Source organism: Oryzias latipes, chromosome 12 (genome assembly GCF_002234675.1).
Source record: "Oryzias latipes chromosome 12, ASM223467v1".
Classification (NCBI taxonomy): Eukaryota; Metazoa; Chordata; class Actinopteri; order Beloniformes; family Adrianichthyidae; genus Oryzias; species Oryzias latipes.
Genome location: NC_019870.2, coordinates 7,507,175 through 7,534,634, shown reverse-complemented (window position 1 = coordinate 7,534,634; position 27,460 = coordinate 7,507,175). Strand labels below are relative to the sequence as shown.

At 38.6% G+C, this 27,460-nt stretch overlaps 2 protein-coding genes and 2 long non-coding RNA genes across 5 annotated transcripts; 2 read left to right on the top strand and 2 right to left on the bottom strand.

The window, feature by feature from the left end:
* Positions 1–302: 302 nt before the first annotated feature.
* On the bottom strand, positions 303–4,549 carry ptcd2 (pentatricopeptide repeat domain 2). 2 transcript variants are annotated; one of them, XM_023961025.1, is made up of 10 exons: positions 4,408–4,549; positions 2,682–2,774; positions 2,475–2,604; positions 2,243–2,360; positions 2,076–2,154; positions 1,912–2,003; positions 1,694–1,807; positions 1,519–1,590; positions 1,317–1,430; positions 303–940 (listed from the first exon to the last, which is right to left on the bottom strand). In XM_023961025.1, the coding sequence occupies exons 1-10, from the start codon at positions 4,541–4,543 to the stop codon at positions 719–721; spliced, it is 1,170 nt and encodes a 389-aa protein (XP_023816793.1). In that variant the 5' UTR covers positions 4,544–4,549; the 3' UTR covers positions 303–718. The 2 variants fall into 2 exon arrangements, with proteins under 2 accessions (XP_023816793.1, XP_023816792.1); XM_023961024.1 differs by having other exon boundaries at positions 1,519–1,593; positions 4,408–4,548.
* A 2,890-nt stretch (positions 4,550–7,439) lies between these two features.
* On the bottom strand, positions 7,440–26,969 carry map1b (microtubule associated protein 1B). Its single transcript, XM_004074677.4, has 7 exons — positions 26,537–26,969; positions 25,134–25,235; positions 18,344–18,426; positions 17,536–17,676; positions 11,333–16,346; positions 10,439–10,668; positions 7,440–9,286 (listed from the first exon to the last, which is right to left on the bottom strand). Exons 1-7 carry the CDS (start codon positions 26,706–26,708, stop codon positions 9,131–9,133), a joined length of 5,898 nt encoding a protein of 1,965 aa, XP_004074725.1. The 5' UTR covers positions 26,709–26,969; the 3' UTR covers positions 7,440–9,130.
* Positions 22,486–24,097, top strand: LOC105355199. Its single transcript, XR_002874260.1, has 2 exons — positions 22,486–22,824; positions 23,126–24,097. It is a non-coding gene; the product is annotated as an uncharacterized LOC105355199 (long non-coding RNA).
* Positions 24,638–25,595, top strand: LOC110016042. The gene is made up of 3 exons (XR_002291300.2): positions 24,638–25,046; positions 25,149–25,298; positions 25,496–25,595. It is a non-coding gene; the product is annotated as an uncharacterized LOC110016042 (long non-coding RNA).
* Positions 26,970–27,460: the final 491 nt, after the last annotated feature.

The window sequence follows — 27,460 nt, the reverse complement described above, 5'->3', positions numbered from 1 at the left end:
AATCAAAATAAAACGCTATTCTTAATAAGTTAAAATAAAATGTGTAAAACTGTGGGATACATCAACCTCTTCTTTTACTATATAAAATAAAAAAAGTAACCAAGTCATCTCAGCAAGGGATTTATATATATATATATATATATATATATATATATATGTCTTGGAATTAAAAAAAATTTTTTTCAAGAAAAGAGAGTGGGAGGAAGCAAATCCTTATACATGTACAGGTATTATACATGAATCTGGAAAGACATAACCTTAACGATGTTGGAGTAAAAAACAAGAGTCTTTTGTATAAAGAGCTTCTTCAAAACATTTTTTTTATTAAATATAATAATCAATTACACCCCCCTCCAAACTTACACAGGATATACAAAATACATCCCTGCCTGATTTATTTTGACTGTCTTTATAAGAAACTGCAGCTTATTTTCAAGTAACATTTACTAAGTTGAGGTTTTTCAAAAATAATCATGAGGTGTGGTTAAAGTTTGTTTAATAATGAAAAATGAATGGAAAAAAAAACATCTCTACTAACAAAAGTCTGTTATCTGACTTTTAGTGTTGTGATAAAAATATTTATGTTTTTCTAGGTCAATTTTAAAACTGTACAATGAATACTGCTGTGAGTTGTACCTGCGTCGTAACAAAGCTCATTTTTATAAACCAAATTGTGAATCTCCACATTAGACATTTGCATCGCTGAGCAGAACTGGCCTCACTCTGACAATAAAGCAGACTTCAGAGGCTTCAGAGTCCTTCGGCTGGTCCTCCTCCCCTCGCCCATGGGTGCTTGTCTCCTCTTCCCCACAGGTGTGTGGCACAGCATGTCATCGAGGGTCTGCTGAGTCACCTGAGAGGCTCGCTCAAGCTGAGTCACTACCTGACTCACTTTTGTGTGATGTGGTCCGCCTTCGCTATGCAGACGAAGCAGGTCCACCTGGAAGAGACCAGGGTCAAATATAGCAGTGATTTATCATCTGCCTCTCAGATTTGGATGAAAATTTGAAAATATATTCCATTGGTTTGAACTAAAAAAACAGAATCAGCAAAAAGAAAGACACAGATTTTAGACTGTATGTTCTGGAGAGCTTTGTTTTGTTCATAATGTCTTTGCGTTTTAAGTAAAAGAAGTCTTTTTTTTTTACAGTATATTTAGTTTTTTTTTTTTAGATTTTGTGATTTCTTTAAAAATAAGATCATCCTTGAAATTCTCCTTTCAAGTTCCAGACAAACACGAGCCTAAAACACCTGATAGACTCAGCAAAAACATTTTGAAAACTAATTAAGTGATGAAGTAACAGAATTGCACTCACCACCTCCTGCGAGAACTCTGTTTTTTTAATAAAATACGGACTTTTGGGCAACAGGGCTGCTGATAATAAGGCAACAGCCTCTACAATTTCTCCAGACACAGCTAGTGTTGCTACCTGGAAGAGAGAAACAGAAGAAAACGATGAGTCACACAAGAAAAAGAGCAAAAACGCAGCTTTGCAGAGAAAAATGTAGAGCTTTTACCTTGAGGTTTTGGCACAATTTGCTTTCTGGGTTCATAATTTGTACAAACAGCAGCTTTGCTTTTTCTACCTCCTTCTGCAAAAAAAAAAAAAAAAAAAAAACCTAATATTTTTTGAAGTCTCCACATTTTTTTTTGCATGAAAAGGGTTTAAAAAAAAAAAAGTAAACTGCTGACCTGTCGCAGTGCTAAAGCTACAGCGAAGCAGAATGCGTGCCGAGAGATGAAGTGGCCTTTGGTCTGCTCCTCTTCCATCAAAGCTGTGCAGATCCGGTACGACTCTGCCGTGTTCTGACAGGCGGAAAGCAATTAAAGCAACACATCAAATCATTTTAATCCAGACTCTGGAGAGCTCAAACATAATCAAACAGCAAATGAAGAGTTTGAAACCATACCAGCTTATAGCAGGTCCCAGCTGCAAGAGTTAAAGTGTCTTTGTTGAATTGTAAGCCTTGGCTCCTCATGCTTTTTAGCACCTCAAGAGCTCCTATAAAAATCAGAATTTGACATAAATAGACATGCACCAACACCTGGAAACACCAGATTATGTGTGACTTACTTTCATACAAGCCTTTAATGAATAACATGTCTATAGCAATGTTAAAAGAGGTTGTGTCGAGGAAAAATCCTTTCAGATTCTGAAACGAGAGCAAGCTTTCAGTCCAAAACCGTTTATATTTCACATAAACATGTGGAACTTTTGGGGCTTTGATGACTCATGTTCACCTTATCTGTAAGAGCTGAAGCAGCCATTTCTTCCAGGCCGAACTCGTAGCAAAGTCTCATGAAAAGAGGACCAAACTTAAAGTCTCCGTACATCAAGTTCCGATTTTCTGCATAGTATCTTTGGAAAAAAGATCAGATGTTAACAGTCCAGATTTCTGACAGGTAATAAAACAAAAAAAAAAACAAAAAAACGTTTGCATGATCTGTTGATGTAGAATTGTGTGCAGTGTACCTATAAATGGCATCTCTGGCTACCACCATGTCATCTAAAGACTGGCACAGGTGAAGGAGGAGCTTCAGTTCATCCCGCAGAACCAGCTCATTTCTCTGCATTTTCTGTCTGAACAGCTCGATAAAATTACCTGTGAAATTAGGTTTGAAGGTAAGTTTGTTGAAGGAAAACTGCAACTGATCAGCAATGAGAAATAAAGCTTCTCACCTTCTGTTCCAGAGACGAGATGAGCCACAGCCAGCTTCCTCTGCTGGAAGTCCTGCAGTTTGACAATATCTTCCGACAGCAAATGTCTCTTAGCTACAGAAAAACACATGAAATGAAGGAAATGTAGGTCAAATGATGTCTTAAAAAATAAAATTCAAACTGGGAATGGTCACTTTTATACACCCCACATTTAGCATTAGGTGATTTTTCCACCCCCCCAAGATCTTAAATGGCATTTTACAGCATTTGTTTTAAAAATGATCTTAGTAAATAGATACAATTAGATTAGATTAGATAAAACTTTGATCGCACAGTGGAGAAATTGCTTTGTTACCATACCATTACCAAAAAATAAAAAGAACAGACAACATAATAAATAGGAGCAAAAATGCAATAAATAAGAACAATAATATTACTAACAACAAATTATAGCCTTGAATGAGCTAAACTAAAAAAGAACACTGACTTCCTGTTTGAAGCTGATTTAAAAAAAAAAACAGGGTTCCTCACATAAATCCTAGCAAGGTTGCTTTTATTCACAACAGAATCAACACACATCAACTTTTCTTCCAACTCTTCTTTTGTATTAGTCACATTTAACATTTATTATCTATGAAAAAGAGCAACATATTCTAATTTTCAAATATTGTTGAGCCTAAAAGAGGCTGTGAGCTTCTGATTGACAGGCGCACCCTCAATTATGTGAGGCTGTAGCAGTGAACTCTCAGTTCAAGTTGATGTTATTTCTCATGTTTTTGGTTAATTCATTGAGTCCAGTTCGAGTTTGTCTTTATTCTTATTTACATGAAGTGAGGTAGAACCTTTAGGATTAGGCTTCACCTTCTTTTGTCTCACTCATCACAATAAAACACTCCAGAGCAGAGTGACCTTCACTCAGCATCTGCAGGTCTTCTCGCTGGATGACTCTGATCTACAAAAACCCCCTTAAAAGGTCTCTTCTACAAAGGTCAAGAGGTCACGACGATCTTCGTTCCTCTGACTGACATTCATCATTTTCTTGTTTCTCGGGTCAGGACCAATATGGAGAAACAGGCTTCTGGTTTGGCTGCATCTTCTGCTCAGATGAAGCTGTATCATTTTATGTCTTAGTGCTTTATTTTTGAACATTAAACAAAATTCCACAGAGCCATTTGAACAGTGTTTGTGTTTCTAATTTGTTACTCTTCCATTTGTTGACTATTCAACCCCTAAACACTTGTTTTGTGTGTTATGCTCAAATGTGTTTCCTTTAACAGTTCTATTTTTTTAATTTGTGTTTTATTGTTTACATGTTTTGTTGTACCACGTCAACCACCAACTTCTTGGCCAGGTTGCCTTTAAAAAACAGATTTACAGCTCAGTGACTATATGTTTAGTCTTTGCCAAAGTCTAAAAGTAAAGTCTTGATTCAAAATTTTGAAGACACGTGACCTGCTGGTTTGGAACATGCGATCTTCTTTTTACCAAAAACCGAACAAAAACAAATGCTTTGAAAACAGCTAAATGTTTTAAAACACAGCACTTTTCCCACTTACAATTATTAGCAAAAAAACATAATTTGATTTCAGACAAAATACAGTTATTTAGCATACATTTTTCACAGAGTTATATTCAGTGAGTGTCCCCTGCACAGCACAGCTAGTTGTGCGCATGCTCTGAATGTTCTCTCTAGGATTTACATTTCTCTCCTGTTCACTCACACGATTCAGCATTTAGTTTTTCTTACCTACAACACAGCTTTGAATCCAGCCCGGAGCTAAAACTCCACGAAAACGTCCTTGAAAAGGCTCAAACAATAATGACCGACAATATTTGGCTGCCAGTCTCCCAACGAGCGCCATGTTGCCAAAGGACTGTACCATCGAGGCGAAACCCAGAGGGGTGTTGTGGCAAAATATGAATTAATTCAAAGTAATTTGTTCACCCCTTAAATCACATTCTTGAAGTATTAGAATAGCTTTTTAGTGGGCCCCTTAGTTTTTTAAACTAAATAAAGGACAATCTTGTTTGTTTTCGTATATTATAAGATCGCAGTTTTTGTTTTGGATCATCTAAACGGATTCACTACAAATATAATCCATCCAATTTAATTTATTTTCACATTTTTTAATTTTCATTATTTTTACTGCTGATATAAGTTTACGGCACAAGGTAACTCAAAAGCCTTGTTACTATTTGACCAGCAGAGGGCGATGTTGTGTAAAACAAACACTGGGAGTTTGCATTCACATTGCACTGTGATATAAGTACTTAAAACCCCAAATGAAAAAGGACAATTCAACCATTACAAGAAGTAAAATCAAAGTTTAATTTGGTTTTCTCTTGCTTCATTGTCATATAACATTGTGAGTTTGTTGTGAAAACATTTGTTTTTATTGGAATGCATGCATCATTCATTTTGTGATCCTTTTTATTGTGCACATGTTTTAATGATGTTTAACTCTGCAGATGAGAACAATCTCTTTAAAACGATTATTTCCTGTAAACATTCATGATAAATATTGAGACACAAAGAAAATGACATGGCTCAGGGAGGTTCCCCTTCAGTTACCCTAGCAACACAATCTCAGCCTCCTCCGCCAATCAGAAGCCAAACCCTAGATAATTTATGGTTTCCTGCAAGGTGCAAGAGGCTCTTGTTAAATTTTTCTCTCCTTCTACATTTGCATGTTTACAAGGATATTAAGGCCCCTGCACACTGATCATTTGTATTTCCACATCAGATCGGGACTTCGGTTTGCAACAGGTCATTTCGGGTTGCTCAAACCAACAGGAAGAAAAAAATCACAGTGATGTTTGCAGGGGAATTGCGTATCACACAGTCTCTGATTTGCTCTGACAAGCAGCCAGGTTGTGCAGACAGACTGGAGCTCTTACATCTTTTTTGATTTGTCCTCACATGCACTTCCCTTAGCTTTTGGAAAGCGCCCCGGGTGTCCCATGGTGATTAATAACTGTCGACACTGGAACAGTTTTAGAACAGAACTAAAACAGCTGGTACTGATGGTTGGTTGTGCAGCAGTTGTGAAGTCATTGCACCTAAAAGAGTAAATTAAATCTAAATGACATATGTAGAAAGAATTTTAACATGCAATTAAGGATGTGCAGACCTGTCCAGCCTGTGGCGGATTCTTTTTCTCTAAATCATAAATGCCTTCACATGTAGTTGAAATTGCAGAAATGTCAGCAATGCTGTCTTATTTGCATGTATCAGTAATAATGTCATACTTTATGACTGAAATACTACGCAAAAGCTGCAAATTGCTATGGTAATTCAATTTTAAAGTCAACCAATTTGTAGTTAATTTCAATTTATTTTCCTTAGCAAAAAAAAGCCATTATTTTATGATAATTTTTTTTGTTTAATGTTCTATTCATTTTTACGTTGTGTATATTTTCTCGGCTGGTTTCTTATTCCATACCTGCTTTATATCAGAAGATTTCATGATACATTTTTCCTACTGCAGTTCAGATCTCTGCACTGGCTTTCTGTGGCAGTCAGTTGCAGATTCAAAGCCTTGACCTTCAGAGCTCCACAACAGTATGGCACAGTGTCGCATCGTCGGGCGTCTGTGCTGCCTGTTTTCCAGTGGAGAGGAGAGGCTGGGCTCTTTATATATTTATATATATTGATGGCTTGAACACAAGGCTCCTCCAAGGCTGTTAGAAAACAGCAGTTGAATCAGAAATCTGCTGTTTTAACTAGAATCAAGTGAACGGATCACCTCTTTACGTAAGGTATTTTATATAATAAGAAATACATCTACTAAAGCAAAGACATTCAGTATGTAAAATATCTCTGCACAGAAATGCACAGAATGGGTTCAAGATGAGGACTTTCTCCATGTTGTTGAAGACATGAACCCAGGCTACTGTTTAATATCTGTCTGGACTAAATTTGGAAGTAAATACAATGCAAAAATTGAATGTTAAGACATTTGTTTCAAGTAAAAATGATCTTATTTTCTGTCTTGCAAGAAAGATAATCTTACCAAAGCAGTTTTTTCATAGCAAAATAATCTTAGTTTAAGAACACGTGTCTTCGTGATTAGAATGTTTTTCCTTACCCTTAGCAGTCCCTGAACTCACCGTGTTTTTATTCAAAAATTTTATTCAAAATTTAACATGAAGATTTCAAAATGTGTTTAGCTTTTTGGCTCAAAACAAAAATAACAAGAGCTATGACAATTAGTTGTGATTTGCCTTTGGAATAAATCCTTGTATATAGTTCAATGAAGCTTCGTCTGCTTTTTTAGACATTTTTTCACATTGCTTTGGCCTTGTCTTTGCTTTGTTTGTGGATTTATACAGTTTTATTTAGTCTCCACATGTTTAATCTTTTGTTCTAAAACCTAAAATCTGTTTGATCTATATTTTTTGTGATTTTCACTGTAAAAAATGACAACATTTACCACTTGTAATTGAGTTTTTTGGACAGTTTCAGGTTCATAATGTCATTGTTCTGTAGAAATGTGTTTGCAAAAAAAGAAGCTGGGGTTTTACTAAAAAGATGGATATCAAGCACTGCACAAAAAATGCTTTTAACAATAAAGTAATATAGCAAATTGTAAAGTAGAAAAAATAAAAGATCTAAAAGGCCCTGGACCACTAAGGGTTGAAATTACAATTCTTGATCTTATCCTATTGGCAGATTTGTAGGCTTATTTAAAGAAAGTCTCACCATGTGGTAAGAATTTTCTTTATTATTACATATTTGAACATATAGGGTCTCAAAAAACACAAAGTCAAAAGAAGCCATTATTTTTCACACCAGGTTTTATTGTGGTTGTGGTTATAGTAGTGGTTCCTCTCACATTAGATTTGCCTTATGGGTACAGGAGAGGAAGTATTGCACACAGACAGGAGAAAGCACTAAGTAGGATTTTCACTCACAACTAGTCGCTCTAGGTTACACATGAGTCTGGGGAAAAGGTGGAGTGGAGATCACAAGACAACTACACCAGACAGCAGCAGACAAATATTAGTAAAGGTCTCCCAAGAGAAAGATGGGGAGAAAAAGGCAGATAGGGAGGACAAGGAGAAAGACAACAGAGAAAGAGAAAGTTCTGTTTAAGAGAAATGTCTGTTCAGTTTGACAGTAAGTTCATGGTGACTAAAGTTTTCCTGCACGGTGTTGTGAACACCTTATGTAAGCCCAGAAATTTGGATTTGTTATTCAAAAATACCAAAACTTGTTATTATTATTTGATATTTGTTGAAATTTTCTCCCGAAATGGCCTGTTGAAGTGGGTGTGCGGCCTCTGCGGTTAAGTCACGTTTGTTGTAAAGTGTCCTTTTTGTTGTACATGTTCCCAAAAGCACTTTTATCTGTGTGCTGACTCCCTCATACCTGATTTAGAGGCAGATCTCCTCACATTCTGCAAAGTTTTTCAGCATCAGTGTGATCACTCACAATTTGCTGCACCCAAAATTACATTTGCCATCACACTAGTCCTGTTGATAATCACTGTTCTTTGTGTATCGCTTGCAAATGTCATGGCACAACTTGCAAAAACCCTAGTGCCCGTTTGAAATGTGCCTATTTGGTGCCCTTCTTTCCCAGAATTCCTAAGTGTGAGCAGACACTCCAAGAAAGAATTAAAAAACTCTAAATCTAATATAAGTCATGCAAGTTCGCCAGTCGCTCCCATTGACCCCAACGCTATTCATAAATACAACCCTTAAAAAAAGCAAGACATTCCACAAATATCCTGCTTTGTTAGCTTTTCAGCAGTTAAATGCTTGATCACCCATTTATCGCTTTTAAAAAAGACTGAATAATAATAATTTAAAGTGTAAGATTATAAAAGATTAACAATTTATTAGCAGCAACTTAAAAAGGACAAAGACAGATGTTTGTTGTCTTACAAATAAAAACGTTCAAATATGACATAGCTATAGCAGCAACACTCCTGACGAATGTTGGACATCCTGTTAATGCTCATCCATGTCATGATGAGACCCTTTGGGGGGGGGGAACCTAAGGTGTTGGGGATTAGTTGTCTGCTGTTCCTTCAGCTCCTCTACATTCATTAAGATTCCCTAAGGCAGTAACAGGAAGAGTGTTGTTTTATGCTTTGGTTTAAATAAACACCATCTTGTGCTGTTTTACTATGGAGCAAATGTGGGAATTATTTGCTTCCTGGAAGCTGACTAAAAATGTTCGTCTGTGGCTGCAAGGGGAAATAAATTAGTTACTTAATCTTGACTATCATGAGTATGCTGGTTCATTTCTAGTCTTCCCCCGTATTGTTCCATTAGAATCGATTTTAGATTAAGGGATGCACTCCTTTGCATTTAATTGTGTCCATACCAGTTTGATTCTGACTGTACATTTGTTTTTGATTTTTTGTCTCATTCAGTGCTTGTGTCTGCTTAATGCTTCATGCTACATAATTTGGGCTTTCATTTGCAGAAAAAGGTTTCTCTTGATTGATCACCGAACACGCCTACATCTCTATTTTACAAGCAGGGAAGGACTCGTCCTGCATGACAACCGTGCTGCTGCTGGCTAGGACCATAATGTTCAGCTCCTGCTGCTTGTCATGGCTGTCCTGGTACCACTCCCTCATCACATCTGTGTCATGGGTTGGAATTAGAGTGACCTGGAAGCAGAAAGAAAGGCAATTTTGAAACCTCACGTGACAAAAAAAAAAAGCCTTTAGGACCAATTCTGCATTGTGATTTTAGAATGATTTGAAGGTTAAGTCTAGCTTTTATAAATGTATACATTTTTATAAACTTATATGAAGTACTTGTAATACAAAAATTCACATTCAAACAAGAAATTATAAAAGAAAAATAAATAAAATCATTTTTAAACTGGCAAAGAACCAGCACAAAAAAGCGATTAAACAAAAGTAAAAGATTCATCTGCCCTGGTAACCGTTTCTACTTTTCAAAGTAGTTCTTTCAAAGCGACTAACAGATTACCTTTTTGTTCAACCACCCACTCTGATGGGTATTTTTAACCTGTTCTTGTGCCATTTTCCTAATGATGGATGACACATTTAAAGAAAATTCAGCTCACATTTGCATTTCTGAGTATTTCATCATTCAAATCGTTCTGAATCAGGAGGAGACAAGAAAAATGTTGTTTGAAAAAGATTATGTTTGTTACATAGAAAATACACAAGGAGGGCCACACACTCCCTGCTTCCCTCCATTCTTATGCACCCACTTGCATCAGAATGACTTGATTTATTAACGTCTTTGTTTTCACTGCTGAGCTGGCATCTTGCTTAAAACTGTACGGCTGGATAGCTCCAATATTGCTCGTCATTTTTGCCGCATGCATAATGTTAGTAGAGGTTGTAAGGGACTGTAAGCAACGGGAGAAAGTGTAAACCTAGCACTCTCAGCACGGGAGAGGGAAAGAGCGGTGTTGCTCTCCTGCCATTTTGAACTGCCATTTTGCAGAAACCATGTCTTAGAAAAAAAACTGTTTTTTAAAATATTGGCTAAAAACAGTCTAATCATAATTAAAATACCACTGGGGAAGCTTTTAAAAAACCCTAAAGTGATCAGAGTGTGTCTTTAAAGGTCATATGGGGTTAATGGTCATATGGACTCAATGTGGTGTGGCAACTTGCAAGTGGGGTTTAGACAGATAGCCATGAACTGGCTATTCTTTTACCAAATAATATAATAGTCTAACCTGAGATTTGAAACCCTCTTGAACCCACTCAGAGTGGCTGTAGTAGATTCTTAAAAACAAGTTCCACATTATTATTAATATTGGGATCTTTGATACTTACTTGCATGCTATTGTCCCACTGTGCCTTTCCTTCCAGCAAGGCATCAAGGACAGCCCGACTAGGCTCCTGACCCATCTGGTCGCTGCCACTGACCACATAGTAAGAGGACCGAACACGTTTAAAGAACTCAACGTCCACATTTTTGGCACTGCAGTGATTGGGGATGTAAACCAAATCCATGTACATGGGAGGACAGCTGGATAGAGATGACCCCTTTCCACTACCAGCACCTGAAAATTGACACATTTTTGTTAGTTTTCATCCATCTATCCATCCATCCATTCATCCATCCATCCACCTGCTGGAGCTAACCCAGCTACTAATGGGCAAAGCTGGGACACACCCTGAACAGGTGCCAGTCTGTTGCATGGCCACACACACAAACTCACATGCACACCACGGGGGAATTTACAGACACCAGTCAACCTACAAAGCACATCTTTGGAATGTGGGAGGAAACTGTAATGCTCAGAGGAAACCCACACATGCACAGGGAAAACATGCAAACTCTAAACAGAAAGGACCCAGCTACCAGAGCCTTCTTGCTGTGAGGCGAAAGGGCCCTGGTAGATGGGATCCAGTGTCTTTATTAACACATACATTTTGGTTTATCCAGTATTATCATAATTTTACAACAGCATGTGTGTAGAAAAAAGCAGGGAATAGAAGTCGCAATACCCCAGAGCCACATAGAGTACAACTGGAAAACACCAGTTAGAAAGTAACATCCTTGTGTGTGTGTCTCTTCAAAATAAATCAGACAATTGACTTCTATGTAAACCAGGATTTTCTGATGATCCAATTTCTACAATTTGCTAATATCTGATCAATCCCAGTTATCTGGTTTTTGTGGACATGCAAACAATCATGGTGGCTAAAAAGAAGATTACTCACCTAATGTGGCACTTTTTACACCTTTTGATGCAGATGTATTTGTTGCATTTTTGGCATCTTTTCTTTCTTCCACAACCCTCTTTGGAGAATCCGTCTTTGAATCCTTAACTTTAGACACACCACTCTTCCCAGGGGCTGATGAGGATTTCTTTGACAGCTTCTTCTTATTTAACTTCTTCTCTGCACTATCTGGATTGGCATTGTGAAGGTTTTCTTCAGCCTTCAGAACCTCTGGGTCCACCATGCAGACATCATGGTGACCAGGCGTTGGGGCAGAGTCCCTGAGTGGCACCGGAGGAGGGTCAGCATGCCTGTTAGTTAGAGTTTTATCGGTAGGCAGGGTCTCAGAGTCGTCTTCAGAGTCAATGTTTGCATCCGCTGTGATGGAGGGGCATTCTTCTGTTCCTGGGGGAACATCTGAGTCCGTCTGGGAGGGAACAGATTCACTAATAGATGTGGGCGGGGTTTCTTCACATTGTTTAGCAGTGAGTTTACCCCCAGGGGGTGGGGGGCCATCTGCGGATTTGGTCAGAAGCTTGTCCTCTTCCAGAAGTTTTTGTTCATTGATGAAGTACTCTATAGGGTTGGGGTTGATGAAAGACGGTGACAATTCGGTCTTAGGGTGACGATACTCACAGGAAGTGACCAGGCAGAGGTCTACATCAGTATTGGATTGTGAACAGGAGATTCTTTCTGTGAAGTCCAGCTCTTTTGAGCCACTAGCAGAACTAGGATTATTTAGGTCAGTGGACACTGGTAGCTGGGAAGATAAAGGAGATAAAGGGGATTTTATTTCAGTTGCAGAATTTTTGCACTTTGTAGCTTCCATTGACTGGGAAAGCGTCTCCCCTTCAGAAAGAGTAAAACAAGAGATTGGTGAAGAGGCTTTTGGAGGTGAGGGTGAACGGTCACATTTCTGCTGTGTGTCAGAAACAATTACGCTTTCAAAAGATGGTGAAACGGAAACAATTCCGACTTTGATTGGGGCAGTTCCTAGCACTGGGGATGCTTGGTTAGAGTGGGGAGAAAGGGTGAGGGAAGATGCCCTTGGGGTAACTGGGGATCTATCGTTTTTTTCCACCACAGCATGTGCCATCTCTTTTATATGACATGGAGTAGTTACAGATGGTGTGGACTGGGATGCATCTGATGGGGTTGCAGAAGTAGCATGAACTGAATCTGCTTCTTCAAAAAACAAAGGGTTGTCCATTGCAGACTTGGCCTCTCCAGAGGCTCTCACATCTGCAACATTTAATGGACTGAAGTCAATCTCAGTAGGACCATTCTCTGTGGCTTGTGAGCTGTTACCCACCGACTGATGCTCTGGAGATTGCTTACTGAAGTCAAGGGCTAAAGAGTGGTCAGGGGATTCCTGGCCAAACTCCAATGACATGGCAGAATGCTCTGGGGACTTTGCATCTTGTGCCTGTGTTCTGCTTTTTGCTTTAGGTGAGTTGTCTGGGGAGATTGACATGGGCCTTGGACTGTCTTCTTTGGTTGGGGATCCTTCAGCCTCTTGGAAAGTAGTTGGTGTTTGAACCACTGAGACAGACAAAGAGTCATCTACCTCTGTTGAGTGAGGAGACCCCACTTCAGCATGAAGAGAGGGTGAACCAGTAGTTGGCTCTGGCAGTGAGCTGGTGGCAAGGGATGCTGTAGAGGCTGAAGCTAGATGTGAAAATGTGTCTTCTGCCACTACTTCTTCCAGTGGTGTTCCAGACTTGTCTGATGTGGTACCCTCAGAAATAGACATTTTACTCTCTTCTTTAAAAGATGATTGTTGATTGCTGTCAGACTCATGTTTGCCCATCAATGTAGATGTTGAATGGTTTTGTTCTCCGGGTTTTTTAGGATCTGTATCAAAGGATGACATTTCCTTCTTTATTGGGGATGTACACTCAGAAGCAGATGGGGTCTTTGGGGAGGAAACCACCTTCTCTAATGGAGAAGATAGTTGCTGTTCTGCATCATTTGGTTCAGGGGTATCTCTGTTAGAGGAGTCCTCTTTATCACTTGCGACCTCCACAATGATTGGGCCATGGATTTTATCATTAGTATCTTGTGGTACAGCTCCAACTTTTTCATCTACTGGGGACTGATAGTAAGGTGTGTGACCAGATGACTGAGGTGAATTGGCCATGCCCTGTGTCATGTCGTCAGGGCTTACTGGGGAAGCACAGTCCGGTTTGGTGCTCCCTGCCAATGTGGAGGATATTTCTACTGGAGCATCAATTCTTAATGGGGAATCAAATGTGCCCTTATATTCTACAGATGGAGAACGGACAATAGGTGATGTTGAGGATATTAGATTTGGTCTGGATGAGTCAAAAACATATTGCTGTGATAATGGCTGAGGATCAGCAAATCCTTCAGCCTTTTCCCCTAGCGGAAACTCTTTATGAAATTGATCTTCCTCCAGTGATGTCGGCGGTGATACTTTGGAGGCAAAATGACTGTAGTCTTGGCCTTCTGTGACATCATGTAAATCCCCAGGTGGGGACGGCTTGTTTTTTTCAAACTCTCCAGATGCAGATTTTCCAACATCCTGAAATGGAAATCCTGTCCTATCACTTGTGCATTCATAATTTACACTAGAGATTTCAACAGCAGTCCGAGTGTGGACAGATGTATGATCTTCGTCCCCATTCTCTTCATCTGAAGCTGTGTAGCTCTCAAAGCCAAAAGGAGGCATCTCATCTTTGATGGAAGCAGCAGGAGAAATGGGTGAGGACATTTTAGGAGAATTGGATGCAAACAGCATTTGCTTACTGGTTTCTCCTGGACTTACAAAGTCATCTGTAACATTTCTATTTTTCACATCATCATTGCCCTCAACACTCACTCCTTGTTCCACTTTGGTGTGTATCAGTTGGCCATCATGTGTAGAGGGACTAAGATTTATTTGTGGCTCATAAACTTCTTCTGTCTCTCCTTTCTCTTCATAATCCCCTCCCTCAGAGGCTTCTTCTAGTACAGTGCCTTCATCTTCAAATTTCTCTGAAACACTCATATTAGGTTTTTCCTTTAGTATTTGTTCTTCTGGAGTCTCTCCACTGTCTCCTTCTGCCTCTGTTGTGGTGATACCCTCATCAACCGACTCTAACAGCTCAGGGGACTCTTTATTTGGTAATACCTCTTCTTCAATCACAGTTTCATTTTGCGTCTCTTCGTTTTGTTGTACAGTTGCGTCATTCTCAACTAACTCTTCTACTTTGAGCTCCTCAAAGTCTTTCGTGAGGTCTTCAGGTGAGGACATCACAGACCGTTCTGCTTCTGGATCTTCTCTGGCAGCAGCAGTGCTTGGTGCCAGTTTGGAATCCACCTTTGTCTCCTTCTTGGTGACCTTTGACTTTCCTTTCTCTTTCAACTTTAACGGAACCCCAGCATCTTTCTTTAGCTTCAGATTCTTGTCTTCACCCACACTGGCTACCTTTTTCACATCTTTAGATGGTCTTTTTACATCTTTCTTCTGTTCTCTCCTTTCTTCCCTTTTCTCTTTCAAAGGTGAATCTCTTCTGATGTCTTTTTTTATCATTTTCTTTGCTTCCTCTTTTTTAACCTTCTCATCCTTTTTACCCTCTGGTTTCAAGGCATCGTCTTTTTTTGCTGCTTCCTTTTTAACGTCCTTTTTCTTTTCTATAAGAGATTTGGTCTCCTTTTTAACAATCTTCTTTTTTTCAAGAGTATCGTTCAAAGTGGTTTGATCCACCTTTGCTTTTGAATCTTTCTCAACTGTCTTTGACTTTTCCTTTTTCAGAGCAATTCTTTCTTTGTTCTCAGTTTTGTGTGACTTCTCATGATCGGCTTCTACCTTCGTCTTTTCTGACGTTTCTTCCTTTGACTCCTTTTTAATGGCTTTGATTGGTGATGGCTTTGGGGTAGATTTTAAACTCTCTTTGCTGTCTGTTCTGTGTTTCATCTTTGTTTGCTTCACTGTTGGAACTGATTGGACACTTGAAGACATTGATTTTTGAGTGACAACTGGCTGCTTCAGAAAATCCAGGTGCTTTAGCTTCTCCAAGCCATCAAAGATGTGATCCTGGTTGGCATTTCCAGGGAAAAGAACTCTCACAACCTTGTCTGTGGGATTTGCAGGGTGCCACACTATCAGTGAAGAGATGGATGTCAAGTAAGACAAAGGGAATTCCGATTCCTTTCCATTTGGAAGTAGAATTGAAATAGCATCTTTCTCCTTTCCTGTCCAGTGCTTCATAAAGTGCTGCATCTCCTTGCTGTTCTTAGATGGGTTTAGCACATACATATCAAGTTTCCCAACACCCATTTTCTGAAAAAGTACGACTGGTTCTATGGTGTTTCCAACAGGTCTTTGCAAAGGCTCGATCCTCAAATTTAGCCTGCTGAGGAACTGCTGGGTTAAAGCTGCCTCCTCAACAGTCCTGCAAACTCTGTAGTTAGGTTCAGGCTTGTCCAAGTTTTCAGGAAAATTGACAAACACAACTCCAAGATCGGGAGAGATCATGTTTTTCACCCAGTCACTGTTTGCGGTCGAACCCTGCGACTGCTCCTCTTCAAGCTCTGCGATCTTCCTCTGCAGCATGCTATTAATGCCTGGCAGATTGTCACTGCCAATATGAGTCAAGAGGATGGAGTCCACTCTGTCTAGATGTCTCACTAACTTCCAGAAACAAGACTTCCTGTCTGAGCCACCATTGATGAGCATGTTGAAGCCATTTACAGCAAAAAGAGCTGAGTCACCCCGACCACCAGGGAAAATGTAGCAGCAAGGTTTGGAGAGCTTTAGGAAACCGCCTGAGGTTGGTGGTTCCAGGAGATCAAACGGAGACGGGATCTCCACTGATTCAGACAAATACTCCGTAAACTCTGAGAGACCTTCCATTTCAGGGAGGATGAGAGTGGAGTTTATTTTCATGTTAATGAAGTCTTGCAGGTTGTGTTTATCCAAACTGGAATCTTTCCAGTCGCCTTGCTCAGGGCAAGAGAGTGTAAGGTTGGCTTTATTTGCTGGGTGAATGGTACTGAGCAGTTCACCAATCTGCAAAAGATTTAAACATTTTTAATCAAAAGCTGTCTAAAGAATTATTCCTTAAATTTTACTGTAAGCATTTAGTAAACAATGGTTTAGATCAGTGGTCCAAAACCTTTTTCAGACGATGGACCGATTTGATTTTGATATAAGATTATTTTCATGGATTGGCCTGTATGAGGCTAAAGTGGGAGTCTGACTTTTTTTTAAGCATCCAGTTTCACTTAACTTTGAGGGTAAAGTTTACTTCCATACTGTTTAAAACATCTGCAGCTAGTTTAAACTTTATTTGCACACTAGATTTTGTGTAGGAACCATTAAAATGCAACATAGATTTTTTTTCCCAGTTTTATTCTTAATCCTTCAGAATCAGATTATGAATAAAACTGAAAATCTGTACCTTGTGTTTTTATTTTCCTCTGCGGCACGGTACCACCTGGGGGGTTGGGCACTACTGGTTTAGCATAGAATACTGGATCTTGGAATTTGATTTTAGACATGGTAAATTTGGTCTCTATTGACTTGCAATGGAAAAATGGGAAGTCCAACCAGAACAAAAGTGATTAGAGTTAAGCGATTTTCAAACTGAAGCTAAAGGCAGCCTTCAAAAAAAGGTGAGTAATGTAAGTGTCCTTATTGATTTGTTAATGTGTTAACATTTAGTCATTTAATTCCTTGAAGTTGTTCTTTCAGTCAATTTAGCAAATGTCAGTTGGCCAACTTTAGGCCTGGACAATAAATTGCAAATTTATCGTTATCACGATATCAAGCTGTGCAATACGTATTGCAAAAAACAGTGAATAATTCCAAAAAATGGTTACCTTAAATGTGCTAAAAAAGTCTTATGGCACCTTGAAGCATTTAACAAATCAAATAAATACATTTTTGCATTTGACCAATCGGATGGACCCCTTCAAGTTGTTGATCAATCAGATGTAGCCTTTTAATGTTAGATGTTTGCCTCCTATGTAGACGAGGGACAATTTGGAGAATAATTTAAGGTATGTTGACTCTCATTGAAAGTGTTGCAGTAAAATGGAGTTGAGGTTTTTAGTTGATTGGCTGTTTGTTCATGTATCGCAAGTTACACCGTCATCACAATATTGATCACCAATATCGCAAATTGTGAGTTTTCCTCACATCGTGCAGCTCTAGTTTTTTGTGTTATCGTTAGAAATTCTTCAAAAATTTTGCCCACCTCTTGATCTGTGAATATGTCAATGAAACTGAAGAAAGAGAAAGATCCAGACTGAAGAATCAGCTCTCCGGTGTTTTCAGAGCATTGCCCCGAGAGAACCAGCAGTTTGTGTCTGGCCACGTCTGAAATCATCAAGCGAACCTAATGAAGAAAAAAAAGTAAAGTTTTCCTCTGCTTTATACAAAGGAAAATTGTTAAAACACAAGAGCAATATTAGAAATTACGTTGAACTAAGTGGTGTGCTGCGGCATCATTTTGTGTATTGATTTTATGCATCTGAATAAGCCCCATTTTCATGTCACTCTAATGATATCCATTAGCTAATCGGCCGACCTGCCCCTCTTGCTGTTCACTCTTCAGTTGGTTTTCTCTCATAAGCCTGAATCTCTGCCTGTCTCCATCTTTGCTGGTGTTTTATTCCACTCCAGCAGCCTCAGCTGTTCCAGGCGACTGGCCCAGTCATTTCTGCAGTGCTTCAGGATATTATTAATGCACAGTTTAACTGCAAACATGGCTGGGGGAGGAGGCAATGCTCAAAAAGGAGCAGCACACTGAAGGAAAGTCATTTTTGTTCCTAAGTTCCTCCAGTTATTTTCCATTCTGTGTAAAACAGTTAAAAAAACACAACACAAAAGCAGAAGTTGCTGTTTTTTTCTTTAACTGATGCTTTTACGTATTTTATTTGTATATTTCCTTTTTTAATTTTATACTCAAGGTAGATGTAGTAGGAAACTAAAATAGTATTGCCTTCATGCTGAAAACTAAGTATTACTAGAACAAAATCATTCTCAGAAAAAGTTTAATTTACCTCGGTGCTGACGGCTTCATCTGAGGGGTTTATCAGGACCACGGTCTCCAGGACAGGACTTTTATGGTGAAGAATTCTCTGTCCTGGACACAAAACAAACAGCATGAGAAAAAAAGCACCTTCTTAGGTTCCCTGCTATTATAATGCTGATTTAATTAAAATTACTTGATTTAATTTAGTTTATTTTATAAAGCACAAGTTCATAAGCAGGAATTGTTGATGACGCGACACAAAAAAAGGAAGAAAGGACATTTATTGCAACTGCTGTAAATGAATTTGTTTGAGCTAAATTCTGTCTGTTGGTCAGAGAAAACAGAAAAAAATCAGACACATAGAAACACTGGAACATCTGCCTTAGGACAGAAGAAATGTGAAAAAAACTAACAACAACATAACAAAGCTGAACTCCTCTGTCACACCTACAGCACATCTCACCACTGTCTTCCAGTTCTGAACATCTAACATAGATCTTTTACCACTCCAGACCTCCTCATACGAACAGCTCCTCTCTCTTGTTCCTCATTTGGCATGAAACCATCATCAGCTACAATTTGATTTAAATCTATTATGTCATAGGGTTTCTCCAGCTCTACAAAGACACAACGCTGCTCCTACTGACCTTCTCTGTTCTGTTCCAGCAGCATCCTCACCACAAATATTATTTCTCTGTCTCTCTTCATTGGCATAATGCCATGCTGTTGCTCACAAATGCTCACTTTTGACTCAGCCTTAGTTCTACTAGACTTTCCCATGACTTCATTGTGTGACTCATCAGCTTTTTTCCTCAATAGTTTCCTCACACGTCTCTCTTCTTTTTGAAACACTTCTTCTCTATTCCTCAGACGTCCTTTCACTCTTCAAGATTTGGTTACACAGCCCAGTCAGAAAAGTCCTAAACAGTTCTATACCTCCACAGGTATTCTGTCAGGTTTAACTGTTGTCATCCCTTCAGTGTCTTCATCACTTCATTATTACTCATCTTTGCTACCACCTGCTCTATAACAGCCTCCTCTTGTACTTTGTGCTCTCTGTGGTTCTCCAAAGTTCTCCTTCCACATATTTATTACATGTGTGGAACCTGTTAACACATTTTCCTCCCAGTTCTTGATCGCTCTAACCTGCTGCATATCCTTCCATCTCTGTTTCTCTGCTTCACCTGTAAAGATCCACCTCTCCCTTTTTGCGTCCAACCTGTCATAGAAGACCTCACTCCCCCTTTGTTTGACTTTCACCTGCACCTCCACCTTTACCTTGTGGTCCATCTTCCCATTCCTTCCTGCATCAGTGTCCCACTTTCTCTTAGCTAACCATTTCCCCTGAACATTCTCCTAAACCTCTTTACTCTGCCACCAACTCTCCTTATCTCCATTCCTCATTCCAGACAACACACTGATCCCTTTAGCTATCATTTTGGTTCATATTTGATAAGCAGGTGCTGCTGTGTTTTATTTTCTTCAAAACTTTTTATACATATTTTCATTGTAAAAGTATAAATCAGAGTACTCACATTATGCATTTTGGTAGAGAAAAAAAAGTTCTCCAAACTTTTAACTGCTAGTTCATTAAAAATGTGTTTTGAAAGCTGCAAACAAAGTGATGAAGTAAGTGTTCATTTAAGACATCTCTGCAAAGTAATGTCTTAAGCATGGATGAAATCTTAGAAGCAGAAGAATTTCAGACTTTTTAATAATAAGTACAGTAACATTTGATATTTTATAGTATTTTTACTATTACTTTCTTCTGGAGTTAAAATATAAAAATCATTATTATTATTGTTTTTTTTTGGACAATTTCAGTTTTAGACTACAAAGATGTAAAATATAATCCATAAATTATTTTCTGGTTTATAAAATCAAACTGAAAGATGATGAATAAAAAAAAAACCTTTTCAGGGTTTCTCAAACCTGATAAACATAAAAACTTAAGACTTAACATATCTGGATATTTTCTTAATTTATTGCTACACTTCAACAGGATATTCTCCAAGAAAATTTTTTCCTTCTGAAAGATTTTATTACTCCACTGAGCAGTTTTTCACTTTTTGCATAAATTATTGTCAGTCAAATTGACAAAGCAACACAATTGGAATGTCAAAAGCTCAGACCAGTTGACAACCAATATAATGATCTCATGAAAAAGACATCACTGCAGTAATTTCATTTCAAAAGCAAAAGAAATCATTTAGTCTGCGACTCATTTCCACAGAACATTTCCATAAAGCAGATCTGTCTGACAGACAGTGAGTGATTGTATGTCAAGAACCAGGATCTGCTTTACATGTACTGGGTGTGGACGCTCACCAGTACCCCCTGTATCAAACCTTTGTCTCGCCTCAATGCAGCGATGTTTTCATTAAAGGAACTAAGACAAAGAAAAGTCATGTGTTATGTGAAAAAAACTCAAGCGCAACAAATTGGGCATTATTTGAGGATCTCATTTTGAATTTCAGAAGCACAAAGAAAGTGTCTGATCTCTGGAGACGTGACACTGCAGCAGCCCTGTGACTGCTCAGCAAATTCTTCCATGCATATTGCATCATGCATTTCAGAGAGGAACAGCCAACCCTTGACTCCACCTATTCCCTTTAGAGGTTTGTCACTGCATAGTAAAATCTCCTGCAGTCACTGCTGTGGTTTCTGTGCTGTCTGAAAAACAAAAGCTTTTTTTTTACATTTTTATTACAGCTCGGCGCAGTTTTTAAGTTTAAATTCACAAAAAATGGTTACTTTGAAGATTTTACAGTCCATTAGGAGGGATTGGTTCACTTTCTCAATTATGCAGTTTATTTAGCATCAGTGCATATAATAGCACTTTAAAAGAAGTTTAAAAAAAGGCTATTTGTATTTTACTTTATGTAAAGTTGTAGTCAAATATTTGCTATACATAAAGATTAAATTTGACATTCTGAGGTAAGACAAAAACTTAAAAAAATACAACAGCACCACATTTGACTTGTTTTTTCATTCTTTCAATTGAATTACAAGTATTTTGAAACCTAAACCTAATTATTTACTACATTTTTATTTATTTATATGTATTTCCTGTAAGTTTAATGCATGAAAATAGTTTTAGCCTTAAACCTTTGTGATAAAATCCCAGCGGATGGAAGTGATAGGCAGGTATTCAGCTCTTTCTTAATAGGTCAAAATTGATGACCAAAGACCGCCTGAAAACAATCCAGAAAATTTTCATCCATAAATAAATCTATCCAGAAGCAATTATAATGTCCGATGAAGCAAAGGGAAGAAAAAAACTCTTCTTTGGCCCATATAGGTCCTACATGTATTATAGAAGTAAACGCAGCAGAAAGGACACCAGCCTCATTGTTTGTCTAAGCTAAGTCATCAAAAATGGTGCATTGTGCAGTGGTGCTGTCAATAACACGGATCAATAGAGGGCTCCTGAACATTCAGGGCAGTCCTGTCTCAGCAGGAAGCGGGGTAATGCAGCATGCACCGTCAAGCATTCTCCTTCTGGCTAAATTGAAAGTGCAGGACAGGCACTGCCTTCCTGCCATGGACCGAGCCAAACAACCCTTCCACTTAAAGGGAAGCTCCAGAGAATCTGTCAAACCTCACGAACGTTCGACACAAGATCAGATACTTTCATTGAGGCTTCTGACAGGTCAGTTTATAACTTTAATAATTGGAATAAGAATGAAAAAAAAGGATTAGCAAGAACATGTTAAAAAAAAGATATCAGAGCAGGAATGGTTATTCTCACAAATACAATGACTGAGTAAGAGCTGATTATTTCTCAATAGAAGTCTATGGGATTTTGACTTTTTTTTTACAAACTTTATTGGAAAATGGTAAATGGCATATGCTTGTATAGCGCTTTTTACCCTCCTCGAAGGCCCAAAGCGCTTTACAGTCACAAGTCCATTCACCCATTCACACACACAGCAGATCTATAGTGATCAATAACTCTTTTGTTATTGATCATAATGATCCAATACAAAACAGTGCAATACAATAAAAGGAAAAGAACAAGCCAGGGGGTAATTATTACATTTTGTACAAATGGAATTTTGACTGTTTGGAGCCAGTGAGTACTTCCTGTTTGGAAAGCAAGGGGGGGAGGAGTCACTCAGTCCAGATCTCATACACAGTCAATTTTAAAAAAATCTCAAAACTGTCAACTTTCTGTTATTTTTCTTTTTTTTATTCTTTACAAAAAAAAGGCCTGAATTTCCACTTTAAGAACCCAGAATATTTTTGCTCAATCCAATAAAAACTTGGTGTGAGTTCATAAAATGTTTCATATATTTTCTGCTTCAACTCTCAGCTGAATTGGACAAAGCAAAATGAAAATTTTCATGAGCAAATCCATTTTTTTGAGGTGAAACACAGGGTTTCCAGCTCAGCTCTCCTGCTTTTGTGTGCAGATTTCCTGTCATCCATCGAAAAAGATAGATAACTTCATTTGTTTGTGTGACATACCAGCTGCCCTGCTCCCTACTCTGTAAAAGCACTATGAGCGTAAGCCAATGTCTTAAAATACATAAATTGTTCTATTTTATGTATTGTAAAAGTACCTGTTTGAGAATTAAAATCATATATTTTTTAAATATTCTTTGGGTATTTACTTTGAATGTTACTCATTGGTATCTCCAACTCTCAATACATGACTTTCTTGTAATATTTATCACTATTGCCATTTTTTCTTGTGATCTTTCAGCTTTTGCTTTTCCCTCCCTCCCTTGCTTCCATTATCCATCTTCTCTTCGCTTTTTTTCTTAACAATCAAACCCCCTTTTTCCCCACCCCTCTTCATCTTCAGGTCCCCCGAGGATCCAAACTGCTTATTACTCCCAGAACAACTGTGCATCCAGGCAGCAGCTCACTGGAGGAGGATGGAGAGCGAGAAATGGAGGATGGGAAAGAGGTGAAAACAAAAGTGGGATAAAAGGCAACGGGAGACCGGAGCTTCATTGACAGTTGCTTTGAATAAATCATTGTGTTTGTTGTAATGCAGTTTTGTGCAGCAATTTCTGCTACTTGATGCATGTCAAGCTGTAAATAAATGTAGTCATCTGGTCTAGAGCAGCTTCTGTTGACAGGATCAATTTATCAAACAGCCAGGCAGATATAACAGGTTCATATGTGACGTGGAGCCGAGATGGAGCTCTTCTGACCTTCAAGGCCGTGCCGTCTGCTGAACCTGCTCCCTCTTAAAAGAACTGCTCCTTCACCTCGTAAAGGATTCAGCTTTAAAAATGCCATGCTACAAATACGGAGAGGGGGATAAAGCCTGAATTCTGACAGCAATAAGAAGAGATTTAGGTTCACTGCCATGTGGCAGGGTACATCACTGAGAAGCAGTGTGCATTCAAACTCATTTGAAGGTTTTTCTTTTAATGATTTTAAACTACACACCACCACGGTTTCCTAGCAAATGTCATTTCACTGTTTCAGTTGAAAATACTTCAAGAGCTATGTTGCCAGATCCTTAAATATCATAGAAAGTATTAATATTGGTGATCCAATGTTATGCTGACAGACTCGCATAGATTTTGTGATTTAAATAGAAGAATAGATTTGATAACAAGAAGCCATTTTCTCCAAAACAGAAAAGCTTGTTCTGGTTTGCCGATAGTAACCCAATTTGAATGGACAAATAGAGCTAAAAAACTCAAATGATTTACACCTTCATCTGGTTTGGCTTCACACTTCACTGTTGAGATAGGATAAAACTGTCTCTGTCCACTGTCCCTGGAAAAATTACACACTAACAACTGTTCATGTGCACTGATTAAGAAAAAAAAAACAACACAATGAAAGAAAACGTGTCTTTCTCAATGACATATTTCCAAATGATTTTAAATCAAAATGATTCTGCATTTTTTTAAATCAATGTTGCAGGTGTTCGCATTTGCCAAATACAGTGAACTACCCAAAGGAACAAATGTTTCCCAGTTTGAAAGCAGCATTTCTTTTGTTTCCTTTTGTTGTGGGGCAAAAGAAGAAACAAAAGTTCTGTGCAAATCTATAGAAAAAATTTACTGTGAGGAGGTAAATGCACTTTTCAATACACAAAGACTAAAAAAATTAGAACTTTTTGGTGAGTAAACTAAGCAAAGATTGGACATTTCAACAGATGAAGTTCAGAAACACCATTAAAGTTTTCAATTTTACACCCAGCAATCAGCATTTTTGCAAAACCATATTTTGCCATGAGGTTTTTCTATGAACGTCTTAAAAAAAACAAAGAAGGAAAACAGTAAAGTCTTTATTTGGTAAACAATGAAGAACATTTTAACAAATAAAGCTGGGATATTTTTATATACCGGTAAGTATTTTGCAGAAAAAGCGTGTATGGATGATTCTTAGCCGTAGCACAATTTATAATGATAAAAATTAAGAAGCCCATATACTTTTTAAAACCCTCAAACAGATTTGAAGTCAAAAGGGGATATTTTTTGTGACAATTTAAAGTGACAATTAATTAAAGTGACTATTTAATTTGTTGCCGTTTAGGTGATAAAGGGTGTTTTATTTTTAATTTTTTTTACATCAATAAGATCATTGAGGTTCCCTGGGAATTGAAGTGGAGAAAGTCCCTTTCATGAAAGCAGAACAGCTTGGTATTGATTAGAGACTAACGATTCAATTTGAAGGGACAAACAGAATCAAACCGTGGCAGCAAAATGCTTTTCAGATCACAGCTGAGCGGCCAGATCCTCAAACAGCAGGGAGTCAAGGTTTCTGATTTTTTTCCTCTTCAATCTGTTTACCATCTGTGCATCACAGAAAAAAATTGTCTCAAATATGTTTTTCTTCTTGTTTACCTTTGACATCTGCAGAAAAGCGAGCAGAGTGTCTGGAAACAAACAGCTTCAGCTCCTGGTCCAGGTTGCAGTCGATCAGATTTGTGTCCCAGGAACGGATTCCTGCACAACACAAACTATTTTAAGACATTTCAGGAAAAGAAAGGGGAAAAAAAAGACACCAAAGTGTGTAAAAAGTCGTCTAGACATCTGCCCCACTTCCTGTTCACTGGAAAACGTTTAGATTGGTTACTGATTTGGCAGAAGCCATGAAATCTATATTAGGAAACATCCATAGTGCTGTTTATGTTTTGCCGTGGGCCACATGAACCCGGGGTCTCTGCTGTACTGAGTCATGGTGTCATATCCTCCATTTTTTTCAGTGTCAAGGCCTAATGATGACCTCCAAATAAACTTTGCCAAGTCATCAAACTAAAAAAGAATCGATCAAAACAAACAAAAATGACATCTCATCCATAAAATAGGTAATTTGGAATAAGAAAAACACAGAAGGGCATCTGTAAAGTAAAGTTTCAAGAACATTTGATATTTTTTTTAAATAATTGTGTAAAATCTGAAATAATAAATAATGCATGTAGACAAAAACATAAATATAAAGAAAATTCGTTTATTCTTTAACCATGCTCTTATTTACAGATAAAGCGTCCTCGTTTACTGCGCCACATTCTCCTCTTCTTACGGCTCCCTCAAACAAACAGAGCTCTTTGGCATCAGCCGCAGCTGGAGAGTCTCTGAAACGCCCTCCTCCAACTGAATCTGGACCCTTGTGGCTTTCCGTAGGGACCGCAGTGCGGACAGGGCCACGCCCACAAGCCGGTGTGGGATGAGAGAGCTGGATGCAGGATTAGGATCGTGATGGTTTCTTGTCACAGCAGCAGGAAAATCCCGCCTGCTTTTGTTTTATTAATCACAAAAAAGTGACAATTTGAGCCTAAAATCGCGTTTTTTGGGGGGAAAAAAACACAGAAGAGAGCAGACAGCCCCCCCCCATCTCGATGTGTCCGCCTCCTGACGAACAAAAGGCCTCAGTAGAAGCTCCAAGATGGAAAAAGTGCTGCTTAGACCGACTTCTAGAAATGCATTTTTGGAGGTGATGCTGCAGAAGACGCGTTTACAGCAAGGATGCCTTCTGGGAAACGGTTAGGATCTACCCCCGCAGTCTGAGCTGCATCAATAAATAAAATAAATAATATTTTTTTAATCTGTCAAATAAAAAAAGGTTTAGTGTGATTTTGAAGCTCTAAAACGCATGCGTAATTGGCCTGGCATCATTTCCACCGTAACATTCCTCTTAATGACAAAACAAATTCAAACTTTCAGGCACTATATCTCTCCTGAAAGAGTTCTTGGGGACTTGAGGTGTCAGTGGCCCACACCCACAGTCTCGCACATCTCCATCTTACCTTTTTCAATGTCTGCAATGGCACACTTGAGCTGATCGTCGCTGGTGATCTCCCCGATCACCACCAGCAGGTAGAATTTGCCGTCGTTGAAGTGATGGGACGGACTGGAGGATGCTGCTCCGATGCTGCTGCCCAGAACCTCCATTTCTGCGGATTCTACAAGTGTAGCCATCCTCTGCGCTGCTTCTCCTGTCTGTCTGTGCGGTTTATCCAAGCAGCAGTCTGCCTCCTCCTCCTCGTCCTCTTCCCTCTGATCTTATTCGCCACAGACTGCTGGAGTGGTCCCCAGACACTCGAGTGGAGCCCTTAAAGGAGTGGCCCTGGCTGTTTTATACCGGCAGACATTGTGTCACGCTCCGTCCGTGGCCGGGCACAGGAACGCGCGCCGGGAGCGATTTCGCACACTCACTCCTCAGCTGATGTCATCCGCAATAGAGAGGGTGCATCCGGAAGTCAGATATGTGCCGCTTTGGACTGTAATCTCTGCACATCCATCACTTTATTTCACTCATTAATTTAAAGTCAAATAAAGCAGAATATTTGCTAACTGCTCCTTTTCAGAAATCGTTGTTTCTTATGCATGTTTTCATGCACTTTTGACTTTCTGGACAAAAAGAAACCACAAGGATTTTCCCAAAAGATTAATTTGAAATGACTAAAATTTGTCTTTTTTAATTCAATTAATGACATTTCCTGCAAAAAAAAAAGGAAAAGAGCTTTGGAGCTGATTATTGTTCTTCTTTTGCTAAAAATATTCAAATAACTGAGAAGTAGGTGCAAAGGGGTAATTGAGCCACACATTATTAGTGCTAAACAGCAAAAAACAAAAAACAAATCTTTACTACAACAGTAAATAAAAACCCTGCTACAATTGAACCAAATAACTGTAAACATTGCTAATAAAATCCTAAATAAAATTGTAGA